At 37.3% G+C, this 24,601-nt stretch overlaps 1 protein-coding gene across 1 annotated transcript in view; it reads left to right on the forward strand.

The window, feature by feature from the left end:
• PTPRQ (protein tyrosine phosphatase receptor type Q) overlaps positions 1-24,601 on the forward strand; it is a gene marked incomplete at its 3' end in the record, with an annotated part of 172,944 nt that overhangs the window by 92,422 nt on the left and 55,921 nt on the right. The window contains exons 26-27 of the mRNA XM_080935336.1: positions 6,955-7,278; positions 21,636-21,757. Coding sequence (XP_080791462.1) covers positions 6,955-7,278; positions 21,636-21,757 — 446 coding nt within the window. The remainder of the gene's footprint in view (positions 1-6,954; positions 7,279-21,635; positions 21,758-24,601) is intronic.

The raw sequence follows: 24,601 nt of genomic DNA on the forward strand, positions 1-24,601 counted from the left end.
ACTCACATTTCCTAATATCTGAATGTTGAAAGAAAATGCTACCCTTACAACTATAGATAGTAATTGCCCCTGTTGATAAAAGTGAGAAAGGACTAGGTCCTCTGACTTTTCAAGTTCACTGACTACTGTATGCTCTTCAGTGTGCATTTTCATATGCACTACAGAGTCCTGTTCTACGTTTACATATTTAGTTCCTTGCTCTTGGAGGACATATTTACCTGGGCCTTGGCTCTCTCTCCTTGGTTAGGCCCACCTCCAGTGGTTTAACAAACTCTAGGAGGAAAAGATAAATCCTGGGAGGAGTATGTGGTAGTAGACGTAAAGGAAAGGGTCTTGGCCATAGTACTTTGTTCCCAAAGAAAACAGATAATGAATTTGACATGGAGCAATGTAAAGCTTAATAAAATTTTAAAAATGTTATCATCTCTCCACTATACTTAGGCAAAACCTAACACCCTCAGTCAGTCTAGAAAGCTTTGCACATTTCTTCCCAGATGTACAGTTGTCTCTCTTCCCATCTTTCTTGGGTACCCAGTGTTTTCAGTATGTCAGGCTCTGTTCTCCTTTTGGGTCTTACTGATGTTACTCATGCAGCATGCTCCTTCTCATTGTCTGCTCCCTCACTAACTTATCTTTCAGCAATAGAGCTTGTTTAAGCCATTTAAATAAAACCTTATCATATACTATGTGTTCATTTAACTGTGTATTAAAAATGTTTATTACATTACTAGCCTAGGTCATGGTAGTTACAAGCCAATATTTACTATAATATTTTATGTGTATGGTAGCTTATCATATTTTATAATTATTATTAAATATTTTATTGATATTTTAGCTTTGAGATTATAATATAATTCTATAATGTCTCCCTCCCCTTACCACCTCCAAACCCTTCCATATACTCTTTCTTGCTCTTTGTCAAATTCATGGCTTCTTTTCTTTATTAATTTCAATTACATGTACACATATATGCATATGCAAGTATACACATATGTGTTCCTAAATATAACCTTCTCAATCTGTATAATGTTACTGGCATGTGTGATTTCAGGGTAGACCATGTAGTATTGGATAACCAACTGGTGTAATCTTCCCTGGAGATGATTATTTCTCCCATACTCCACTTTCCTCATTTGCTTATAGATCTTGGTGTAGGGCTCAGACCTCATGGCTTTTCTACAGAATATTAGAGTTAAACTGTGAGAAAAATAGACTAAACTTTAGAGTACATTTTTCAATGTGTACTTGAAGATTTATGGGAAGTTAAGTATCAATTCTGAGTAATAAAGGGCATACACACCAATAAGAGTTTTTTTTTTTTTTTTTTTTTTTTTTTTTCAATTTCTGTATAAAAGAAAGACCTGCTTTAGATTTTGTTTATTTTTGTTTGGCTATTTGTATCAGGTGTTGCACAAGTATTGAGTGATCATTTTGTAGAAAAAAAAATGGTGCTAGATTTCCATTGCTCTATAACAAATTATCACAATTATGGTGGCTTACAGAAATGCACACTATTAATTTTAAAATGCTTTGATCAGAAATCTAGGCATTTTTGTCTGGTTCTACACTTAGTTTTTGAAGTTCAAATCAAAATGCCAGTGAACTACATTTTCAAATGGAATTCAGAGTCCTCTTCTAAATTCTAATTGTGGTAGAATTCAACTGCTTGAAGTCTCCAGTTATCTGTTTTTGGGTGGTTGGCTCTCAGATCTGAGAGGTGAGTCATGTGATTATCATGAGATTCCCTTTTCTAGGGAGGCAGGAATAGAGGTGTTTTCTTTTAGTGTTGTCATTTAAACATTGAATCTATCTCTTATTCCAATTCTCTTCTTTACTACTCCATAGCAACCAAAGAAATTGTTCTACTTTTCAAGAACTCAGGGTCCAGTCCACTGGATATCCTTTTATTTTAAAATATATGGATTTGAAGTCTTAATTAAAGCAGCAGTTTTACTCCCTTTCTATCCCTGGGGATCAGTGTTTGGGAAAACACAAAGCCGAATGTATAAGCAGTCTCACAAACACCTTTATACACAACAAGGCAAGTTGACCAAGATCATTCGTCTCTAAGCTTCCTTCAAATTCTAAAAATTGATGATTTTTGCCTTTCATTTCCCTCTCTTATGAAATTAACCAACGATGTAGAGATAAAAAATTAGAGCTTCTATGGATGTCAACATGCCTGGGTGTATCAAGTTGCAGAAGAACTAGGTGCACCCTCTTCTGTTGAGGCTAGACAAGGGAGTCCAGTTAGTGGGAAGGGATCCCAAAGTAGGCAATAGTGTCATAGACAGCCCCTGCTCTAGTTGTTAGGGGACCCACTTGAAGACCAAACTGCACATTTATTACATATGTGTAGTGGGCCTAAGCCTGTCCCATGCATGCTGTCTGGTTCAGTCTCTGTGAAGCCCCATGGATCCAGACTACTTAATTCTGCAGGTTTTCTTGTGGTGTCCTGGATATCTCTGGCTCCTACATTCCTTTCTCCCCTTCTTCCACGAGATTCTCCAAGCTCTGCCTAATATTTGGTTGTGGGTCTCTGCATCTGTTTCCATCAGCTGCTGGATGAAGCCTCTCAGACGACAGTGATATTGGGCTCCTGTCTGCAAGTATAACAAAAATACCATTAATAGTGTTAGGGGTGGGCTCTTGTTCATGGCTTGGGCCACTTGTTGGTGGGCCATTCCCTCAATTGCTGCTTCCTCTTTATCCCTGCTCATGCTGGAGACAGACCAAATTTGTATCAAAGGTTTTGTAGGAGGGTTGCTGTCTCCATCCCTTCACCGGAAGTCTTTTCAGGAGGTGGCCATTTCCGGTTCCCATAACTCTTATTGCTAGGAGTCTTTGCTAGGATCACCCTCATCAATGCCTGGTGCTTTCCACTACCTTAGGTTTCTGGCTCATCCCACAGATGTTTTCCCTGCTTCCCACAATGATTCCAGTTCTCCCTCCCAATTCTCTCTCCCTCAGTTCTCTCCCCACCTGTAAGTCACTCCTGCCCACTCCCCCACCCTCAGCCTACCCTTCTCCCACTCAGTTCCCTTTCTCCATCCACCCCCAAGGAGGCCTCCCCTTCTCTAAGGAGAAAGGAAAAGGGGATAGGGGATGGGAGGAAAAAGGGCAGGACTGAGAGGAGAGGCAAAGGGGAAGTCAAGTAAGTAAATAAATAAATAATGAAAGAGTCAGAGTTCATCTAAGCTATGACCTTCTAACTTCTTTCTCTGACAAATCAAATGTTCTGTGAATGTTTGTGTTCTAGGGGGATAATTACAGGGCTACTCTTGTTTAAATGTCCTTTCTGAGTATCTCACTGTGACACCTTGGTACCTTTTCATTGCAACAGGGGGCTATTTGTGAAACCCTCAAAAAAAAAAAAAAAAAAAAAAAAAAAAAAAAAAAAAAAAAAAAGAAAAAGAAAAGAAAAGTCCCCAAGACCTTGTGCAATGCTTCTGTTTTGCTGTTGTTAAAATTAGATCCAACTTGTCTTAACAATGGAGATATCGCCTTTGTTACAGTCTGACAATTCTGTCCCACATGCTGGCTCCTCTCTGGAAACATACCCTGTGCCCTCAACACAATCCTACTTCTCTGCTTTATGTTAGAAGTTTTAAAATATGTTCTGTGCTCAGGTGACCTCAGTTTAAAATTAGTCACTGACAGATATCAGCAAGCCATGGAATTGCTAACTTTTCAGCCAGTTCTAAAACTGCTTCACCCAAAACATATTCCTTTGGAATATTTTCTCTGATTTCTTGATCTTCATATAAATCATATAAAGATTAAACATAATGGGATATAGGTAGCATAACAAACATTTTATTGAATGTACAGTATTTTTAAATTAATATCCTTATGCAGGAAGATTTGCTGTTAAGTATTAGTGCTTGAAATTAATTGAGGCAAACTCTATAATTTTAAATAATGTAATAATGATTTGCCACTAATGCATATCCTCTATTATCTACATTTTAATACCAGTACATAGAATATACTTTATCTGAAGATGTTTTGAATTTAAAAAATTAAGAACCAAATAAAAATTTTCATCAGCTCTCAGTGATACATGTATTATGAATAATTCAGAAATTTAAGACATCAAGCATCCATGAAGTTAACAGAACTCCACACTTGCCTATCCATCCATTATTTCTCTTTTTGTTGAGTATCTGAGAGAAATTTTAGAGTTACCCTACTAAAAAATTAAAGCTTGTTCTGGGTTCCCAGGCCCAGTACAATGGTTGGCTCTGAGTATCTGTATTGGAGTGAGCCAGAGGGTCTCCAGTGGAGGCATTAGGGGAAGGGCTGAAGGAGCTGAAGGGGTTTGTGATCCCATAGGAAGAACAATAGTATCAATTAACCAGACACCTCAGGGACCAAACAAAGAGCACACATGGGCCAGTCCCTGGCTCCTGCTACATGTATAGCAGAGGACTGACTGCCTCCTCTGGTATCAGTGGAAGGATTGGCACTTGGTCCCATGGAGGGTTGAGGCCCCAGAGAAGGGGAATGCTGGAGGGATGAGACAGGGGTGGATGGGGGGAGCACCCTCTTAGAGAGGCAAAGAGGATGGGTTGGGGGTGGGTCAAGGAGAGGGTATGGGAAGAAGGATAGCATTTGAAATGTAAACAAATAAATCGATTTAATAATGATGATGATGCTAGTAAAGCTAGTTCTTCCTTTCCAAATTTCCTTCTTGATCAGAACACCCATCTTTTGATTTTTTTTTTTTTCTCATCTTTCAACTCGATCAGTCCCAGGGCCTAGGGGCATTTATTTCTCCTTCTTTATCTCACACCTTCCAAGTCACAGATGAGGTAAGCCTGTCATCTCTCCTTCAAGACATATTGGAGAGCTGACAGCTCCTTCTTCCACCTGCTGTCCTCTGAGTCCAGGCCGCAGGGGCCTTTTGCATCGATGTCCAAAGCCTGCTCACCACTTCCCCATGCCCCATCTTGTCTCACTTTGTCTATGTAGTGGTTCTGTGGACACCTGCAGAAGCTGGACTTTTCTCTGCTCATGTGAAAGCCATAACAATACTCTGCAATCCGGCACACAGTCTGGCCCGCAGCTCCCCGAGTTTCCCTCCTGCTGGCCACCTTGCTCCTCACTATTTTACAAAGAAAGGAAGCATCAGCTCATCATGGGCACTTTAATCATGGTTTGCTCCATCAGAGCTATTCCTCCTTGAAATGATTACACAACTCCTTCCCTTCCCTTGATCAGGAACTTAATACCTTTCCAGTTGATATGCCATAATCTATGTAGCCTTCTGTCATTCTTCCTTTACCCACTTTTACCTACATCAATGGTTATATATTTCCAATATACTATATATAACACTATCTGTATATTTTAATGCTTTTCCCATGTGTGCGTGTGTGTGTGTGTGTGTGTGTGTGTGTGTGTGTGTTGTGAGTGCATGAATGTGCAGTCTATATGTCTGTTGTGCATATGAACACTGGAGAAGAGACCAAATCTCCTGGAATTGGATATAAAGAAGGTAGTAAGCAACCGTGTGGGTGCTGGGAAGAAATCAGGGGCTTCTATAGGAAAGCAAGTTCTTTTAACCATGGAGTAATCAGTCCAGATCCTACCTTTTTATATTTTTATTGTAAATAAATCCTTCATTAATGTAAAGTACACTGAGAAAAGATATGCATCTTGGTTTGCTTTTTGTTACTATAGTTTTGGCGCCTGACATATTTTTCATAACAAGTAAGTGATCTTTACATATTTATCAAATATTTTACTAATTTGACATATTTAATGAGTGGGTTGCTTGAACATTTGTTAACTTTACTTAAGTTGAATAGTGTCATAATTTTCATGAGCCAGGCAATTTTGAAAAATCAGTATCATTCTTTTTATGTCATTCAATAAAGGTATTGAAGATATACGCATGAGCAGGCACGGTTGAGAACAGTTCCAGGACTATTCACCATATTGATCTTTCATAGTTATAACTATAATTCGTTTTTATTACTTTCCAATAAATCACCTTAAAAACACGAGCTTTCATGTATACTGATTCCCTAACAGTGAGCTTATAGTCTGATAGTTCCCAGTTAGCAAACTGAAGTGTTATAGAGCTCTAGTAATAGCACACACTTGTGAAAATGTATTGCTACTTTACCACATGTACTAATGCCAGTGTGCTGGATGGCAATACAAAAAGCATCAATTTTTATCATAGATGATATAAATTAAGTTTAATTAATTATATAAATTCATTAATTAAGCTTGTTTATTTTAAAGTTTTAAATTAAAGTTTACACTATAAAGAATGTGCTTATTGCTTTATAACAGTAAAAATTTCTATGCAAAGTCAGAATACTTTTCTATAGACCATTTCAGAGTGGGTTGCGCAGTCAAGTTATAAATGAAAATTAATCAAAATACTTTTCTCTTTTTATTTTGGAATGGTAGCTGTCTTAGTCAGGGTTTCTATTCCTGCACAAAATATCATGACCAAGAAGCAAGTTGGGGAGGAAAGGGTTTATTCAGCTTACACTTCCACATTGCTGTTCATCACCAGAGGATGTCAGGACTGGAATTCAAGCAGGTCAGGAAGTGGGAGGTGATGCAGAGGCCATGGAAGGATGTCACTTACTGGTTTGCCTCCACTGTCTTGCTCAGCCTGCTTTCTTACAGAACCCAGGTCTACCAGCCCAGGGATGGCACCACCCACAATGGGCTGGGCCCTCCCTCCTTGATCACTAGTTGAGAAAATGCCTTACAGCTGGATCTCATGGAGGCATTTCCTCAGCTGAGGCTCCTTTCTCTGTGATAACTCCAGCTTGTGTCAAGTTGACACAAAACCAGCCAGTACAGTAGCCCATGAAACATGAAAGTTGGCTCGTTAACTGTGAAGACAATGATCTCAGTGTGTCTTCATGTGACTGAACTCTGCAGGTTGCATTGTAATGTTTGTAACTTTTTCCCTTTACCTTTTAGTTCCCAGTGTTCCCACACACATAGCTTTTTCTAATGTCCAGTCAACGAGCACAACACTCACGTGGATACAACCTGATACTATCCTTGGATACTTCCAAAATTACAAGATAACTATTCAGCTTCGTGCTCAGAAGTGCAGAGTATGGGAACCTGAAGAATGTATTGAACATCAGAAAGATCAATATGTCTATGAAGCAAACCTAACAGAAGAAACAGTGCACGGGTTAAAGAAGTTTCGATGGTATAGATTCCAAGTGGCTGCTAGCACCAATGCTGGGTACGGCAATGCCTCCGAATGGATTTCTACACAAACTCTGCCTGGCCGTGAGTATTGTCCTCACATCAGTTCATAATGCTTTCTGTTATGTTATCTCCAGTGTCAGTGGTTTCTATTTATTCCACTGTATATAAGCATCACCAAAGGCAAAAATAAGTTAGTATGCAAATGAACTTATGCAATAACACATTTATTTTTAATTCAAATAAAAACGAATAGAAATTTAAATTTCAGAACAAGAAAGAATTATGGGAACACTATCTTGTGGTAACCATTAAGCCATATTGATAGATTTATGATGCCCTCAATTGATCTTCTACACATTCACTTTACAGATACTGGTTTTAAGTAGAATTTTCAATTTTTTTATTGAGTTCAGACCCACACAAACATACATAACATGCACACTGTATTTTTGATGACCCTAATAGATCAGAGTTTCTGGGAAAAATAAATATTAAGTGTCTGATACCAACCTTAATATGTGGAAAAAGAAATATAAAAATTGAAGGAGTTATAATCTTTCAATTACATTTATAGTTCAGAACTTTTATATTCAGGGAAACATTCTTTTTTATTGGCCATTTTATATAGTTACATTTCCAATGTTATCCCCTTTCCCAGTTTTCCCCTCTCCCATGCCCCCTCTCCCTGCTTTTATGAGGATGCTTCCTCCCACCCACCCACTCCCATGTCAAGGCCCTGGCATTCCCCTGCACTGGGGAAACTAGCCTTCACAGGACCAAAGACCTCTCCTCCCATTGATGCCAGACAAGGCCATCCTCTGCTACATATGTGGCTGGAGCCATGGATTGCTCATGTGTACTCTTTGGTTGGTGGCTTAGTCCCTGGGAGCTCTGGGGTATCTAGTTGATTTTGTTGTTCTTCCTATGAGGTTGCAAACCACTTCATTCCTTTCTCTAACTCCTCGATTGGAGTCCCCATGCTCAGTCTAGTTGAAGCATCCTCATTTGTATCAGTATGGATCTGGCAGAGCCTAGCAGGAAACATCCATATTAGGCTCCTGCCAGCAAGCACTTCTTGGCATCAGTAATAATGACTGAGTTTGGTGACTGCATTTGGGATGGATTCCCTGGTGGTGCAGTCTCTGGATGGCCTTTTTTGTCAGTCTCTGCTCTACTCTATGTCCCTCTATTTCATTTAGAAATGATCAATTTTTGGGTTAAAATTTTGAAAAGGGTGGGTGGCCCCATCCCCCAACTAGGGACTTTCCTAACCCCTGGATATTGTCTCTACAGATTCTCCTTCCACTTTGCTAGGCCTTTCAGCTAATCTCATCCATGTTGGGTCCTGGGAGCCCTTTTTATTTCCTGGCATCTGGGACTTGCTGGTGGCTCCCCTAGTTCCCAACCCTCTCTGGTCAAATTCCAGACCCTCTGTATATCATTCCTTTCTGCTCTCATAGCTGGTCCAGCCCATCCTCCTTTTCCCCCTTGCCCTCCTGTCTTCCTCCAAAGTACCTCCCACCCTCTACTTCCTGTGAGTATTTTGTTTCCCTTCTAAGAAGGATTGAAGCATCCACATTTTGGTCTACCTTCTTCTTGAGATTCATAGTCTCTGTAAATTGTATTTTGACTATTCTAAGCTTTAAGGCTAATATCCACTTATCAGTGAGCACATACTATGAGTGTTCTTTTGTGATTGGGTTACCTCATTCATAATGATAGCTTCTAGTTCCATCCACTTGCCTAAGGATTTCATGAAGTCACAGTTTTTAATAGCTGAGTCACACTCCATTGTGTAAATGCACCACATTTTTTTGTATCCCTTCCTCTGTTGAAGGACATCTGGGGTTTTTTTCCAGCTTCTAGCTATTATAAATAAGGTTGCTATGAGCATAGTGTAGCATCTGTCTTTGTTATATTTTGAAGCATATTTTGGGTATAGGCCCAGAAGTGGTATAACTGTGTCCTTAAGTAGTACTCTATATAATTTTCTGAGAAACTGCCAGACTGATTTCCAGAGAGGTTGTACCAGCTTGCAACCCCACCAACAATGAATGATTGTTTCTATTTTTCTACATCATCATCAACATCTGCTGTCACCGGAATTTTTAATCTTAGTCATTCTGACTAGACTGAGGTGGAATCTCAGGGTTGTTTTGGTTTGCATTTCCTTGATGGCTAAGGATGTTGAACATTTCTTCAGGTGTTTCTCCACCATTCGATATTCCTCAGTTGAGAATACTTTGTTTAACTCTGCACCCATTTTTTAACAGGATTTTTGGATTCTCTGGATTCTAACTTTTTGAGTTCTTTGTATATATTGGATATTAGCCTCTATCAGATGTACGATCGGTAAAGATCTTTTTCCAATCTGTTGGTTGCTGTTTTTTCCTATTGACAGTGTCCTTCACTAAACTTTGGACTTTTATGAGATCTCATTTGTCAATTCTTAATCTTAGAGCATAAGCCATTGGTGTTCTGTTCAGGAAACTTTCCCCTGTGTCTATGTGCTTGAGGCTCTTCCCCACTTTTTCTTCTAATTGTTTCAGTGTATCTAGTTTTATGTGGAGGTCCTTGGATACACCTTGTACAGGAGATAAGAATTAATTGATTTGAATCCTTCTACATGATGACCACCAGTTGAACCATCACCATTTCTTTGAATGTGCTATTTTTTTCCACTGGATGGTTTCAGCTCCTTTGTCAAAGATCAAATGACTATAGGTGTGTGGGTTCATTTCTGGGTCTTCAATTCTATTTTATTGATCTACCTGCCTGCCTTTGTACCAATATCATGCAGTTTTTATCATAATTGCTCTGTAATACAGCTTGAGGTCAGGGATGGTGATTCCCAGAAGTTCTTTTGTTGTTAAGAATAGTTTTCTCTATCTTGGAGTTTTGTTTTTTTTTTTTTTTTTTTTTTTTTTTGTTATTCCAAATAGATTTGCAGGGCTGGAGAGATGGCTCAGCCCTTAAAGGCTAGGCTCACAACCAAATGGATTTGCAAATTGCTCTTTTTAATTGTATGAAGAATTGAATTTTGATGGGGATTGCATTGAATCTGTAGATTGCTTTTGTCAAGATAGCCATTTTTACTATATTAATCCTGTCAATACATGGGCATGTGAGATCTTTCTATTTTGTAAGATTTTCTTTGATGTCTTTCTTCAGAGACTTAAAGTTATTGTCATATAGATCTTTCACTTGCTTGGTTAGAGTCTCACCAACTTATTTTACATTATCTGTGACTATTGTGAAGGTCAGTGAAACATTCTTAAAGTACTGTTTTTCAATCATTGGTATACATGAAGATTGCAGATGAACTTAAGTTTCATATTTTAAAATACTTGGTCATACTTAAGTAAATTGATTTTTATTATTTATTTTGAATCCTGTCTTCATAGAAATGTGTAGTTTTCATAAAAAATAAATGATTTATGAGTCAACTTCTGAATGCCAGATTTAGAGATATTCTCTGAAGAGCAGTGTTTGCCCTCTTTTCAGCATGCTAGAGTAAACAAAGCTGCCCATACCTACACTACTCAATGCAATGAGCACTCTGTCTTATTAATTTATATGCAGTAACCAAATCCCTGATCAAGGCAAATTAACAAAGAAGGAATTTAATTTTTCGTATGGTTGTACAGAGATCTAGTCAATATCAGGGGAAGGCAAGGTGGCCGAAATATAACAATTACTTGAAACACAGTGTTTGTAGTCATGAAGCAGAGTAAGAACTAAATATAGGCAAAGCTGTAGAACCTCAAGACCTGCCATGCAGTGATGCACTTCCCCAGAAAGCCTCCTTCTACCAAAGGTTCAATCACCTTCCTAAGAAGGGCAGCACCTGAGATGAAATATTCAAACATGAACCTGCCAGAGACATTTTTTATTAAAACACAACACCCTCTAAATACAGAATTTATAGTGTTATCTTTCTTTCTTGGTCAATGCTCTTGTTCATAGATGCCTTCCAAATTAAAATGAAATTTTCTTAAAAGAATTTTATTAGCAGGCAGACAGACAGAAACACACATACACACACACACAGGATTTTTAATGATCTGTTGTGAACCTTTATAGATTATAAAGTCAGCTTTTATCTAGAGTCTTTGTTAGATCTCCTGAATGTATCTCTTGTTACAGAGTCCTGGAGTGCCTGGCGTCATTTTTTGTCATAGTGATTAACAAATGTTGTTTAGTGTAATTCTACACTTAATGTAGAATTCCAAACTCAGCTTTCAGCACATTGCTTATCCAAGTCCTTTTCCTTAATACTTTGGCTTTTGTTGTTGGAAGATTTTCCACTTTAGGTTTTCTATTTTTCCTGACCTTTCTGTCAGCCTTTTCTTCTGTCCTCTTTCTTATTTTTATGCTCTATTTTTATTAATTCTAAATGTTGTAATACACAAAAAGTCATACTTGTTTTTTTCTTTAATAGGATATAGCTTCCAGGAGCTCTTAGCTTTGCCTTTTTCTGTCCTATGGCCTTAAATTACATATTATCTTCAAATCTCTATTTATAGGCCCCAAAGCCCCCAGGTTCTGCAGATCAGTGTAGTTATCTGATTGATTCCATTAGGCTGGTATGTGTGATAACCTCTCCAAATAAGTACAACCTAAACACAACTCTCCCATACTCTTCATTTTTAACTTGGCATATAGTATTATTGATATTCTAGCCAAAAATTTAAATCCATATAGTGTTCTTTTCTCCTTACAACTGTCTGTAATTAATTTCAACTCAGTGCACTAACGTGGCTGGCCTCCTGAGCTATGGGACTATTTAATCTTAGCATAAGTGACTTGTCATAACTCCACCTTACCTTTGCCTCCCAGTACTTTCTCAGTACAGTATTTTTATTGACAAAACTCCCTATTCTTTTAGGATAAAATGTGAATATATTTTTTTCGTCAGAACTTGATTTTTTTCAAGGGCTTGACAGTATGCATTGAAAACCTAATAGTTACAATAAGCGTAAAGTACATGCAAAACAAAACGGAACATGGAAATAGTCAAAGTCTTCTTGTTTTGTAAATATATGTATATATTTTTTTGTTTTCTTTATTTCTTGGACTTCATACAGTCTGTGAGTTGTTTCTGGGGGAGTGCAAGCCTCTGGGGTTAGCATCCCACTATCAGTGACTGCATATTATGTCTGTTCTTTTGTGATTGGGTTATCTCACTCAGGATGATATTCTCTAGATGCAGCCATTTTCTTAAGAATTTGGTTAAGTCATTGTTTCTGGTGGCTGAGTAGTATTCCATTGTGTAATAGCCAAACAATATCTGTTTTACAACAGTAAAGTTTTCAGTACTCAAATAATGCTTAGATTTCTCTATATTAAAAACTAATGCACATTTTATAGAAATAGCTAATCTGAATAAAAATAATTAATGTTTCATGTTATCTACAATTAGAAAATGGTATGCTGTTTCATGATATAACTTATAATGCTTGGTGGCTAGTTTGAAATTAAATTGTTGAGAATCTATCTGAGTAACAAAAATGTCAAAATATTAATCAAAAATGCAATCTTGTTTATATCATAAGAAAATGTTATTATTGAATCTCTCTGGGCTCGTAAAGAAGAATGGCGCAGAAGCTCTCTGGTGCTCAGTTAGAATACAAGCTGAGAGCTAACCTGTCTTATTCTCTGGATATCAATCTACAAATCTAAACCAGAGTGAACCAAGGAAATGATCCCCATCCAATTCTAACTAACACTTCTTTCTCCCTCCATAATCAAAGCAAACATGTTTTCTCTTTAAAGCATTTCAACAGTGGTAACATATCCATTTCATCATGTGTGTGTGTGTTTGTGTGTGTGTGTGTGTGTGTGTGTGTGTGTGTGTGTGTGTTTGTGTAGGCTCAAAGCTTACAATTACAAGGCGGAGATATTTAACTTAAAACATTAACTTGCAGATTATTCTATCTGTCTTTTTCTCCCCCTTAATTATCCATATTCTAAATTTGAGTTGTGGGATAGGAGAATATAGCATAAAATCTGTTAAATCTTTTTGCTCTTTAATAGGTACTCATAATATTAAGGAAATATTCAACGTCAAAGAAGTGTGGGTGTGAAATGGATTGAAACATGAATCATATAATGTGCATTTCCTATAGACCACCAGGACAGAGACTCTAAGGATGGAAAATTCCTGGGGTTGTGCTTAGGTTGTGAAAACCACAGGACACCATACTCATGAGGAATTTTAACTACCCAAACATCTGTGAGGTTAAAAAAATTCAACAAAACATGCCTCATCAAAGAAGTTTCTAAGGAATGTAACTTTCCAAACTCAAAAGAAGACAAGGAAAAGGCAGAGCATACCTTAATGTGGTGGAAACAAATCGTTAGTGGGTTGCCATATATTTGCTTTTCTCAATTTAAGTTGTAAAATATATTTGCAAGCAATGTTAGAGCGACACAAATAGAAAGACACAGAGCCCCACTACTATCCTTTTCCTCCTTTTTGTTTCCTCGTTCAACATATTAAACAACTGATTATCTACTTGTTGCACATAGCAAGCTAGGAATCAATCTCAATTCATATTTTGGCTGTTCTCAGTCTCCGTGGCTCATTACTGCGACCGGTGAACTTTCCTGTTTAAATCATTTTTGTCTTTATATACTTTTAGTGAAGTCTCTAAGGAAATTCTTCGTATTCATATTCTAGATCAGTACAAAAGTCACTTGAATGTCTGGCCTGTTTTCTAATTTCAACCACACCACTTCTATCAAAATCATTTTAATGTTTTTGTTTGCCCCCTAGTTTCATGTTCTCTCCCCTCCTTTCAAAAACACCCCAAAGAATAAAAAGCAAAACATGCAAGCAAGCAAACCAAACAAAATATATTTAATAAAACAAATAAATGCTTAAAAAAGCACATGTAGTCTGTTTTGTGTTGGCCAAGTACTTCTGAGGACAGGGCCTGCCCTGGAGTATAGTTGGTATACCAGTAAGACGTCATTAGAGAACACTGGTTTTCCTTCTAGTAGGTATAAACTACAAATAGCTTTGTTGGGGTTGGGCTTTGTATAACCTTCCTCTTCTCCTTGCTGGGACTTTTGAACCAGTTTGAACTGGTTCAGCTCTTGTGCGTTCTCTCCAACACTGAATTCATATGTGCATCAGCCCTGTTGTGTGTGGATAGAACAGCTTTCTTGGTGGCATCTACCTCTGACTCTTAAAATCTTTTGGGCTCCTCTGAGCTTTAAGGTGAAGGGTTTGATCTCACCTCCAGAGTCTCTCAGTCTCTGCACATTGTCCACATGTAGGTCTCTGTTGACTCCTGCCTACCACAAGAAGCTTCTCTAATTAAGAAGTGAGTGTTGCCCTGATCTATGGATGTAGCATTATGCTGCTAAGAGTCATTTCATTGCTGTGATCCTTTAGCTGAATAACAGTGATTTTTCTTTACCACCCCTAACCTATCTGTTCTCAGGTTCTTTGCCACTTTAGCAGTGTGCTGCATGGGTTGCATCTTACAGACAGGGTCTTAAGTAAAATGAAAACATGATTGGTTACTTCCCTAACCTTTGGGCAATTGTTACATCTGTATATCTTATGGGCTGGTTTGTGTTGTAGGTTGCAGTGTTTACAGCTAGGTAGTGACTTCTCTCAGGATGACTGGGTAACAGAGATGAAAGATATAGATTCCATTGGTCAGAATGATAATAGCAACAAGAATCTTAAGGCATGGTCATGTAATGTACTGACACAGCCATAAAGACTGCAGGCCTGCACACCCATGTACTTGGTTCATCTGCGGCATTGGGCCTGCAGTCTCATACCATCATAGGGCTGGGAAAATCTTCTGGGTGAAGAAAAAGTACCAGTAGACAAATAATGGCTTGTACACATAAAATTTTAGCACTTGAGAAGTGAAGGCGGAGCATAATAAGTTTGACATCAGTCTCGTCTCCATCTTGATTTCAAAATGAGTCTGAAATACACAGGGAGACATTCTCTTGAAAAGGAAGGGGTGGGGGAGAAAGACATCACAGTAACAGTACATACATTAATGAAAGTGGAATAAATATTACAAAGATCATATACCAGAATAATAATTGAAAACAAACATCAGCAAGGTTATAAAATTAATGTATTAAAAACACTTAAATATACTGCCAGAAAAAGATCTTTACAGATTATTAAACAATATTTTCAGAATATAAGTAAAAATATTTTTAATAATGTCCTATGTATGGGCAAAATACCTGTCTTTCTCTAAAACATTAAAAATAAAAGTGTCATGAAATTTTAGCAAATGCTACCATGTAATAGTATTAGTTCTAACTAATTGGTCTAAGAAAGATCTGCATATATTTATTCATGTTTTAACACATAATCCAGGTATCTGCAATCATAAATAAATGGATGTGGCTCTTGTTAATACACATAGCCTTAATTTATACCTTGGAAGTATTTTAATCTCTTGTTCTTTAATTATTTTTTGAATGATGCCCAAATGATTATATTACCTAAATCATACCTGTGAACAAATTAATATCAGAGCCAAAGAGCTGTGTGTATTTTCTGTATACAGTCTTACTTGAATAATTTTGCATTGCTGATATGTCTCTTTCCAAGATAGAATGAAATCAGGTACGTTTTTTTATGCTTTCATGGAACATGAGACTAGAGAAAGCAATGATATCGGTAAGATTACTTTATAGTTTATCCATAACTAAAACAGTTTGAATGTAATGTAGACCAGTCTTTGAAGTGACTGTGCTCAGATGCGTGAACCCGTGAGTGGATCACTAGCTCGCAAACTCCATCACAACTGTCGCCTCAGCCTTCACATCAGTGGGAAGCAGCTATTCAAGCCCATGTCTATCATGGTTATTGTATTGCCATAGGTGTGTTGACATTAGAAAGCAACGTTAATTAAATATCTTACAACAAATAACTGTCCTGGGTGCACATTAATTAATCTTTCCATTCCCAAGGGTTCAATTCATTTAGTCTGAAGTAAGGCATCAGTGCTTGTTTTCTTTTGGACTATTATTGGTGGTGTTAATGGTGACTGCCAAGTAATTTTGTAAGGATGATACAATTCTGGAAAAAAGATGTATTGTTCTAAATCACTCAGAGAATGCCAGAATATCCTAATTCATCTGGCAAAGCTAATGTTAGAATGAGATCTGTTTGTGTTTTTCACTTCTGTCATTTTGTTTGTGAACTGGCCTGCAATGGTGGCAGATGACCCCTTTAAAAATTAACCGAGATAATTATATGATAAAGTCTAATAGTGTGAGCATCCATGAATCATACCCATCATACTTACTATATAGTATAATTTGACAAATTCTTCAGTTCACAGTACCTGATCTTCAGGGTGTTAACTTTATTGAGAATAAGTATACAGCAAAATTTAGGTGTGTGAAATGGTATGAAATATCCTCTATACTGACAGTAATATCCCATTCTGACCAAGGAAATCCTAGGCTCTATGGAAAGACAATGAGTTATCATACACGTGGGACCACTGGAAAGAGACATGTAGTAAGATGTTCTTACTGCGCATTACATTGCAAATATAATGTCTTGCTTCTGTTGACACCTCATATCCTTTAAGATGCAGACTCTGCACAGCCAACTAGATTTCCTCTGGTCTTCAGAGCAGTGGTTCTCAACCTTCCTAATGCTGAAATTCTTTAATGCAATTCCTCATGTTGTGGTGACTCCCAGCTATTAAATTATTTTATTTCTACCTTATAACTCTAATTTTTCTGCTGTTATGAATTGTAATGTGAATAACTGATGTATAGGAATCTTATATGTGACCCTTGTGGGTTCAAGACCACTGTCCTAGAGGTACTTGAAGCGTAAAGCTAATTCTTCCAGGTCACAATGCTAGAGGCTGTTAATACCTTTATAACAGAAAAGCTATATATCTTTTCACTTAATGATGGTGTTTGTTAGGAATCTGATGATCCAGCATGTCAGATTCTGAACTATCACAAACTACCTGGGAGGCATTTTTAAATAAAGTTTGAACTGAACTTGAATGAAAATAGATATATAAAAATTTAAATTATGTTGCATAGAGTTCCAGATTTTCTACCTTGTAAACTGCTGTCACATCTTATTTTTATTTAATACCTACACTTTTAGGGAATGCACACAGACAGTGATAAACTTAAAACAACTATTGAGCACTTACTATAATGGTTTCACCATTAATTGACAGCAACACACCCACAACAGATAATGTGCTATCAAACACACCAAAGCATGTTGGTTCTTAAGGTGGTTTAGGCTTGGGGAAAGTCAAACTTTTACATGTACTAGGCAAAATGATGGTGTATCCAGACTCACCTTTCAGCTAACACACTTAGCATGGAGACACAGATGGATGGGAGAGATGACCCTGACCCACATAAGACCCGCATTCCTATGCAAGGATAGAAGCATGACAATCAGGAAATGACGGTTGTTAGTTACAGAAAATGCATTATTGTGAAAACCAGGGGGAAAGTGCTTATGAGAGGAAGTGATTGGATTATGGGGGATGAGACGAAGGATAGATCATGCCTACTGAGTAAATTGCTGTGATTTATAAGACAAAGGCTATAGTGATATCGTGGCCCATTAGTGACTAGATTCATTTCACAAACAATCTTAAATCAGAAACTGACAGTTTACGGGGAGACAAACAGCATCTCCCAAGGATGCTTATAACTTACTGAGCTTTCAAACTGGTACCCTTTGAGCTCTTCATAGTGTTACCACTCTCCGCTTACTCTGTTTAAGTGCTTAGCATTCCTAAATTCTGCATTTTCTTTTTATGTGACTACAGTAATAGTGTATCACATATTCTAGCAGAAGAAGATAATGCTAGTACACTTTAGTAGGCATTTTTCACATTTTGATAAATTCTACAAGAAAGTTACCTAAAAGCCATTGAGATATTTGAGCACTTATATAATTTGAAACATGATAAAGTAATTAAATACTTGATTATAAAGGATGATCTTTTGAGTTTTATGTATTTCTTTTAAATTTCCTATGAATCAAACAATTATTTTTGCATTTCTTCAGCAGAACACACATTGTTATATACAAATATTATACTCATGTATTTCTTATACATATTTAATTTTATTTAATGGCTTTAATTTAGGAATTCTAATCTTTTATTACTCTAGTCAATGAAATATAATTTTTTTCACAGATATGTGTTATTTTTGTGTAAAACAGGCAATTTTATCATTCAACTTACTGAAAAAGCAAATGTAGTTTAGAGTGATTATTTACAATGTTGGTTTTAATAGTGATTATATCATAAAAAGAAAATCCTATGAAAGAAAAACAAGTTTGGAGAGTCTAAGAAATAAAATTTTAGCACAGGTCTCCAAGGGGCTGGATAGATTGCTCTAAAAATATGTTTGATCAGCGTATAGCACATAAAATATTAAGTTTCATGGGTGGGCAGATGTGTAATGAGTGATTTCTGAATGTCATGTTTCTCTCTGCTCTGCTTGGGGTAGCTGCCACTCCCTGGTGAGTGCTTTGATTGCTTTCATTAAAGGAATGGTTGCAGGGCTGACATTTACAGTAAGAGATAAAAAGTTAAAGCAAGGCATTTTGCTCCCTTCTGAGCAAGTGAGTCCTGGTCTTTCTTAGAGCGGGTTCTGGATCTGCCCTTAGCTGAGTCTTAAAGATGCATACTGGAGAGCAAGAAGACATTTTCTCTTGAAAATATTTTAAAAAACGAACTAACATCAGTATAGGAACAAACCCCAAATCACCTTCCTTACGTCAGAAAAATTCATGATAATTGCCTATGATGTCAGAGTAATGGTAAGGCGAAGACTTATCTGACCGAGCACCTATCTTAAAGTGTCTCAGCAGCTATGAGCTTGGGAATTTTCATAGAACGAAACCATCTAGGTCCTAGAGATTGTTGTTTTTCTCTTTTGATCTAATTGTTACAAGGGGTAAGTGGGATTCAAAGGCTCCTCCCTGAATGGGATTAAGAGAGACATCAGAGATCCATTTAGTTTGCCTTTCTGCTTTCTAGAATATAAGCACATAACATGTCAAGTATGAAGTACGTATCAGAAGCCATAATCTATATTGACTTCATTTACCTAGTGATAATAATCTATGATGTTTGAAGTTTTTGCTGAGGAGATTCTCAAAAGATTCTAGTAGTACCCTTGAAGACTCTGAATCTTCAGGCCCATATTTCCTCATTCACTTTCAATGTATAATCAGGGTTTATTTTGCATGTCAGTGCTATTATTAAAGTGCATCAATATATTTCATGGACTAAGTTTTCCACCTAAATTCTACCATAGGTCTTCTTCTCTTATGCATAGTCTACATAACTAATGGAGAATACCTATTTATTTACTTGTACTAATTCTGGAAGATGAAAAATGGAAGATAACAACACCCAAATATTTGGTCATCTGGTGAGAGCTTCGTTCCCTGAGAAAGAGAAAAGTTTCAGTTTTACAGAATGGAAGGCAGAAGGGCAAATTAAGCAGCCTGTTAATTAAAACAATGAACTCAGATTCTTCAGTGTAGAGATCAAGCACTCTATATCTAGATCTCAAAGTTTCTATTTCTGCTATTTAATTTTATGAACACTGCTCTTCCTGTATCCCTTCCATTTCCTGAATTTAGAGATTCTGGATTAAGTGCTGCATGATTCCCTGGAAGCCTAGTGGACATTAGGGGCTCATTTCCAGTGCAATAGTAGCCTTTGCAGAGAAATCCTAAGCAGCAATATCTTGGTGTTGTGAGGTACAGGAATAAGTATTACATCATATTTCATGTGCTGGCTAGTTTTATGTCACCTTGACACAAGCTGAAGTCATCTGTGAGGATGGAACCTCAATTATGAAAATGCCTCCATAAGGTGCTACTGTAGAACATTTTCTAAATTAACGATTGGTGGGGCGGGAGGGCTCAGCCCACTGTGCCTGGCACCATCTCTGCACTGGTGGCCCTAGGTCCTATAAAACACCAGGCTGAGTAAGCTGCCTGGTGCCAGCCAGTAAGCAGCACCCCTCCATGGCCTCTGTATCAGCTCCTGCCTCCAGGTCCCGGCCCTGTTTGAACTCCTGTCCTTCAATGACAGAGATATGGAGTAGAAGCCAATTAAATCATTTCCTCCCCAAAGTACTTTGGTCATGTATGTCACCGCAGCTGTAGAAACCTAGGACATTAAACATTGAAAAAGGGATGTGTAAAATAACTCATAGGAATTTAAGCACGTTCACACAGGAATCCAGTTCTGTTTCTATAGATGTATTTGTTTCATTGCTGCTGATAGCTCCATAAAAGTCTCACTAACCTCATCCTTTTGACGTTCAGCCCTCCTCACCCACAGCCTAGCTTTAGTCCCACCTTCTCTGGAGCTTTACTTCCACTGCCAGATCCACCCACTTTAACAAATTTACCTTTGCTCCTTCACCCTAGATGGTTTGTGTTTAATAGGTAACCTTCACACTGACACTGCTCTTCCTCACATCTCCCTGACTGACACTAAAGTACCAACCCCTAGAACAGCTACTCCTACAGATCTGGTTTTTACACTTAAGAAAATGCTACCATCAACTATAGGCATGATAGTGAAACCAAGGTCAAACAGGCCATGGTTCTAACAAGACTATACAGCTTGTGACTCTTCCTAAGCTAGAAATTATTGAAGGAAAATGGTATCTCGTCCTCAGTTTCTGTCTTCTCAGAGTGGACATGGTAGGCTGTGGTCAGCCACGACTGCTCTTTGGGATTTAAACATTTAAATCAGAACTATTGGCCTCAGTCTCTGGGTCCAGCAACATTGATACATCCATCCCATGTCAATGGCTTCTCAGGATTCTCCTTACCTCCCGACTCAAGTTGCTTCACAAACTGAACACACTCAGGATTCCTTTCAGTAAATTTTCTGAATTAGGGTGGATCATGGATATAAGAGAGGTTCATATGTCTAGTAAAGACCAGAATGACTGCAGAGCTGTATCTCCTTTTACCCCTCTATGAAAACACAAAATGAATGCAGTTTGCATTGCTGTGGTGTTAAACAATGCCAGAATTTTATTATAGTTCCCATCTGTGATTTTTGCCTGTTTCAATGGCCAACGGCCACTGAGTCTTCTTAAAACAGCTGTGTCAAGTTATTTACTTTTTAATGAGATAGTTATTAAGGCAAATGATATGATTATGATAATGCCTTATTTTAGAAATGTTAGGTCAAATTTAAATATCATAATTAATTATCTTATGTGGAAGTCATTTGTAAATAACAGCTAGGTTTTAATAAAATCTAGTCTTATAATTAACTTTCAGTGTGCTTATGATCTGTAAATGAATGTAAAATTAATTCCTTGTGACTACCCATTTTTCATGGTCCTTTCTTTTATACTGTATCAAGTACTAATGTGGCAGAGTAATTGATTTCCTATTGTAGCTCCTGACGGTCCTCCTGAAAATGTGCACGTGGTTGCAACATCCCCCTTTGGTATCAATATCAGCTGGAGTGAACCTGCTGTCATAACTGGGCCAACATTCTACCTGATTGATGTCAAATCGGTAAGGCATGTCTTATCTACTCTGAAAGGCAGTATAAATCACACGATAAATCACTGCTTATGATTCAGATTATTTACGCAGATTCTAATTTTATAACATGATCCTTAGAACTTGGATAGATTGTTCAGCTTAGGCTGCTGACCATGCCGTTACTAACTTTTTGACAAAAGCATCCTTAATCCAATGCATGTTGCATTTATTCTTGGGGCAAAGGTGACACGCATATTGGAAAGCTGATAAATTTGATTTAAAATATAGCAAAAGGTCCTCTTAGCATAAAATGAGAAAGAAGATGCATTCAGAAAGCAGTACCCCAGATGAGGTCTATGGAGCTAAATTTTGAAAAAAATTTAGAGACAATGAAAGGGAAATGAACACAGAAATATATATATAAAAAAAACAACCACCACATTCCATGGCATCCAAAACTTGATGTACTGAGCCATGACTAGATGCATGTTTCATGTTTTATGTTCATAGTCAACTTGAGGAACTGAAACGGTGGTGTGGTAAGTGTTTCTTATACTGGAAGCCTGGTTGCTTGGGAAATAGTTTATACTGTGTATGTGGGATAAAGTTCAGGTCAGGGTTAGGAAACTATAAGAAAAACATGGGTCAAAAGAGAAAATGAAGGGGGGGGAGGACAAGAAACTATAGCAAATGATCCAAGTGAGAAATAATTTAGGTCTGTTAATTTAATAAGTTAATATTTCATCTACTAATGAATAATTTAAAATAATTCACATCTTAATTTCAACATTTAAGATTGAAAACTCACCTATCACTCACGTTGACCAGGAGGATTGTAAGATGTACTACTTGGAGAGTAACCAACTCAGTTAATTTCACTAGAAAATTGTTGATATACCTTGTGATTTTTTTTTAATTACCTTTATTCTCTAACTTAAATCATATTTGAATAATTTTGACACACTAAGACAGGAGTAGGAAGTGGACATTCGGCTTTGTATAGCTTGTGTTCTCATAGCTCATGGTACCATAAACAATTATATGGTAAGGCCGTGGGGAAAGGAATGATGTAATGAGAAGTTTCTGTTGCAAAGACAGAATATAAAGGAGACTTTACAGAGTACATCAAACAGACCAGAAGACTTGGTGATTGAACAGCAATATAGCCAATAAGAAAGGTAGCAGGGGGTCAAGGAGAGAAACACAGAGGATGTAGAGTAGGGAGGGACAATCTGGAGTCCAATTGCTAAACATGCTACATATTGTTAAAGTTACAGACTGGAGCCATTTCATAACAATAATATGTGCTAAAATAATGTACACACAATCTTAAAACTGAAGACTCACATGACTTGAGGCTCTGCATGGACAGCTAAATGTGATCATGAACAACCAAGATGGAGTAGACCTATTGACAAAGAGATGGTAAACATTTATAGATGCTGTTTAAGGAGCCACAATATATTTCTTTAGCATTTTCAAAAAAAATATATTCTAAAAGTACAGGAGAGCACAATATACCAAAATCTGTTGACTATTTGATATTGTCATCTACTGTACAAATGGAAAGCAGTGAATAATTTAATATGTAAAGAGTGTTTTGCATAATCAATGCCTACCCACCTTATTGCATAACAGACAGTTTTCAACTCATGGAAGATCTAAACAAATTTTATCTCAGTTGCTAGGAAGCTGTGGAACTTGAGGGAGTCACCTGAAGTCTGAAAATCGACCTCATGTTAGTAAAATTCACTCTGTAGTAATCAGGCAAGCAACACAAAGCAGGAGTCAAGAGAGTGATTACAGGATCCCCATCCTCTCTACAGGGGTTGGTTGTTCATTATCCCTAGATGGTTGTTATACACCATGAACAAGAACCTAGTCATAAAGAAAAATTCAAAATCCGTATTTTATAGGAATTTAAGTTTTGACAACTAATTAAGTACTCATATATTTGATACCAAGGGTATTGTGCTCTGTGAATAGAATTTGTATGTTGAGAGGTTTTTCTACCATTTTAGAGAAGTAGGCTACCTCTCTCCAGTGCTTTGCTTAACAAATGAGGTTTAGGCTGCAAATCTGGCTATTTATTAGTCTCTTAGTGTGTTTCTCACAGCAGAATCTACTTTAAGTTAAAAGCCCTTACAAATCAAAGTTTAAAAAAACAATTGAATAACTCCAAAATCATTTCTCAGTGTTTCAAAGGGTGGGCATAAAAATTATCTTCATAATTCTAACCATATACAAAACCTGTAATATTCAGAACTGTTTCCTGTGACTAATTTGCTTGAAGGGTTATAAATTTTCTCATGTTTGTGTCAGGAGAAAACCCTTCTAATCTTGTTATATGTGTACATGGTGTGTGTGTGTGTGTGTGTGTGTGTTTATGTGTGTATGTGGCGGTGGGTGGGTATTGTTTTTATGTGTGTGTTTGTGTGCACATGTGTACACACTTGTGGAGATCATAGGTCAACAATGGTGTCTTATGTCACTCTCCACCCTGTGCTTTGAGACAGGATCTCAAACATTGTAACTTGCAATTTTCTGAGTGGTTGCCAGATGGACCATAGAGATCTGCTTTCTTTTGTTCTCCTCCCCCAGTGCTGGGATAACAGATGTGGCCTGTCCTACCTGACATGTATGTAGATTCTACAGATCCTAATTAAGGTTCCCGTGCCTACCTACTGAGCACTTACACACCATGACATCAATCCTTCTAGTAACTACTACAAACTTAGTTGTGCTTTATGTCCAGAATGATGAGAAAACTTTCCACCAAAGACAAACTATATGTGAACAAGACATAAAGCCACATTGAATATACCTAAAGCTACTCATTTGCACATGAGTTTTGACTATTGTATTTATACTTGT

The sequence above is a fragment of the Micromys minutus genome (assembly GCF_963924665.1).
Source record: "Micromys minutus genome assembly, chromosome: 22".
Taxonomy (NCBI): Eukaryota; Metazoa; Chordata; class Mammalia; order Rodentia; family Muridae; genus Micromys; species Micromys minutus.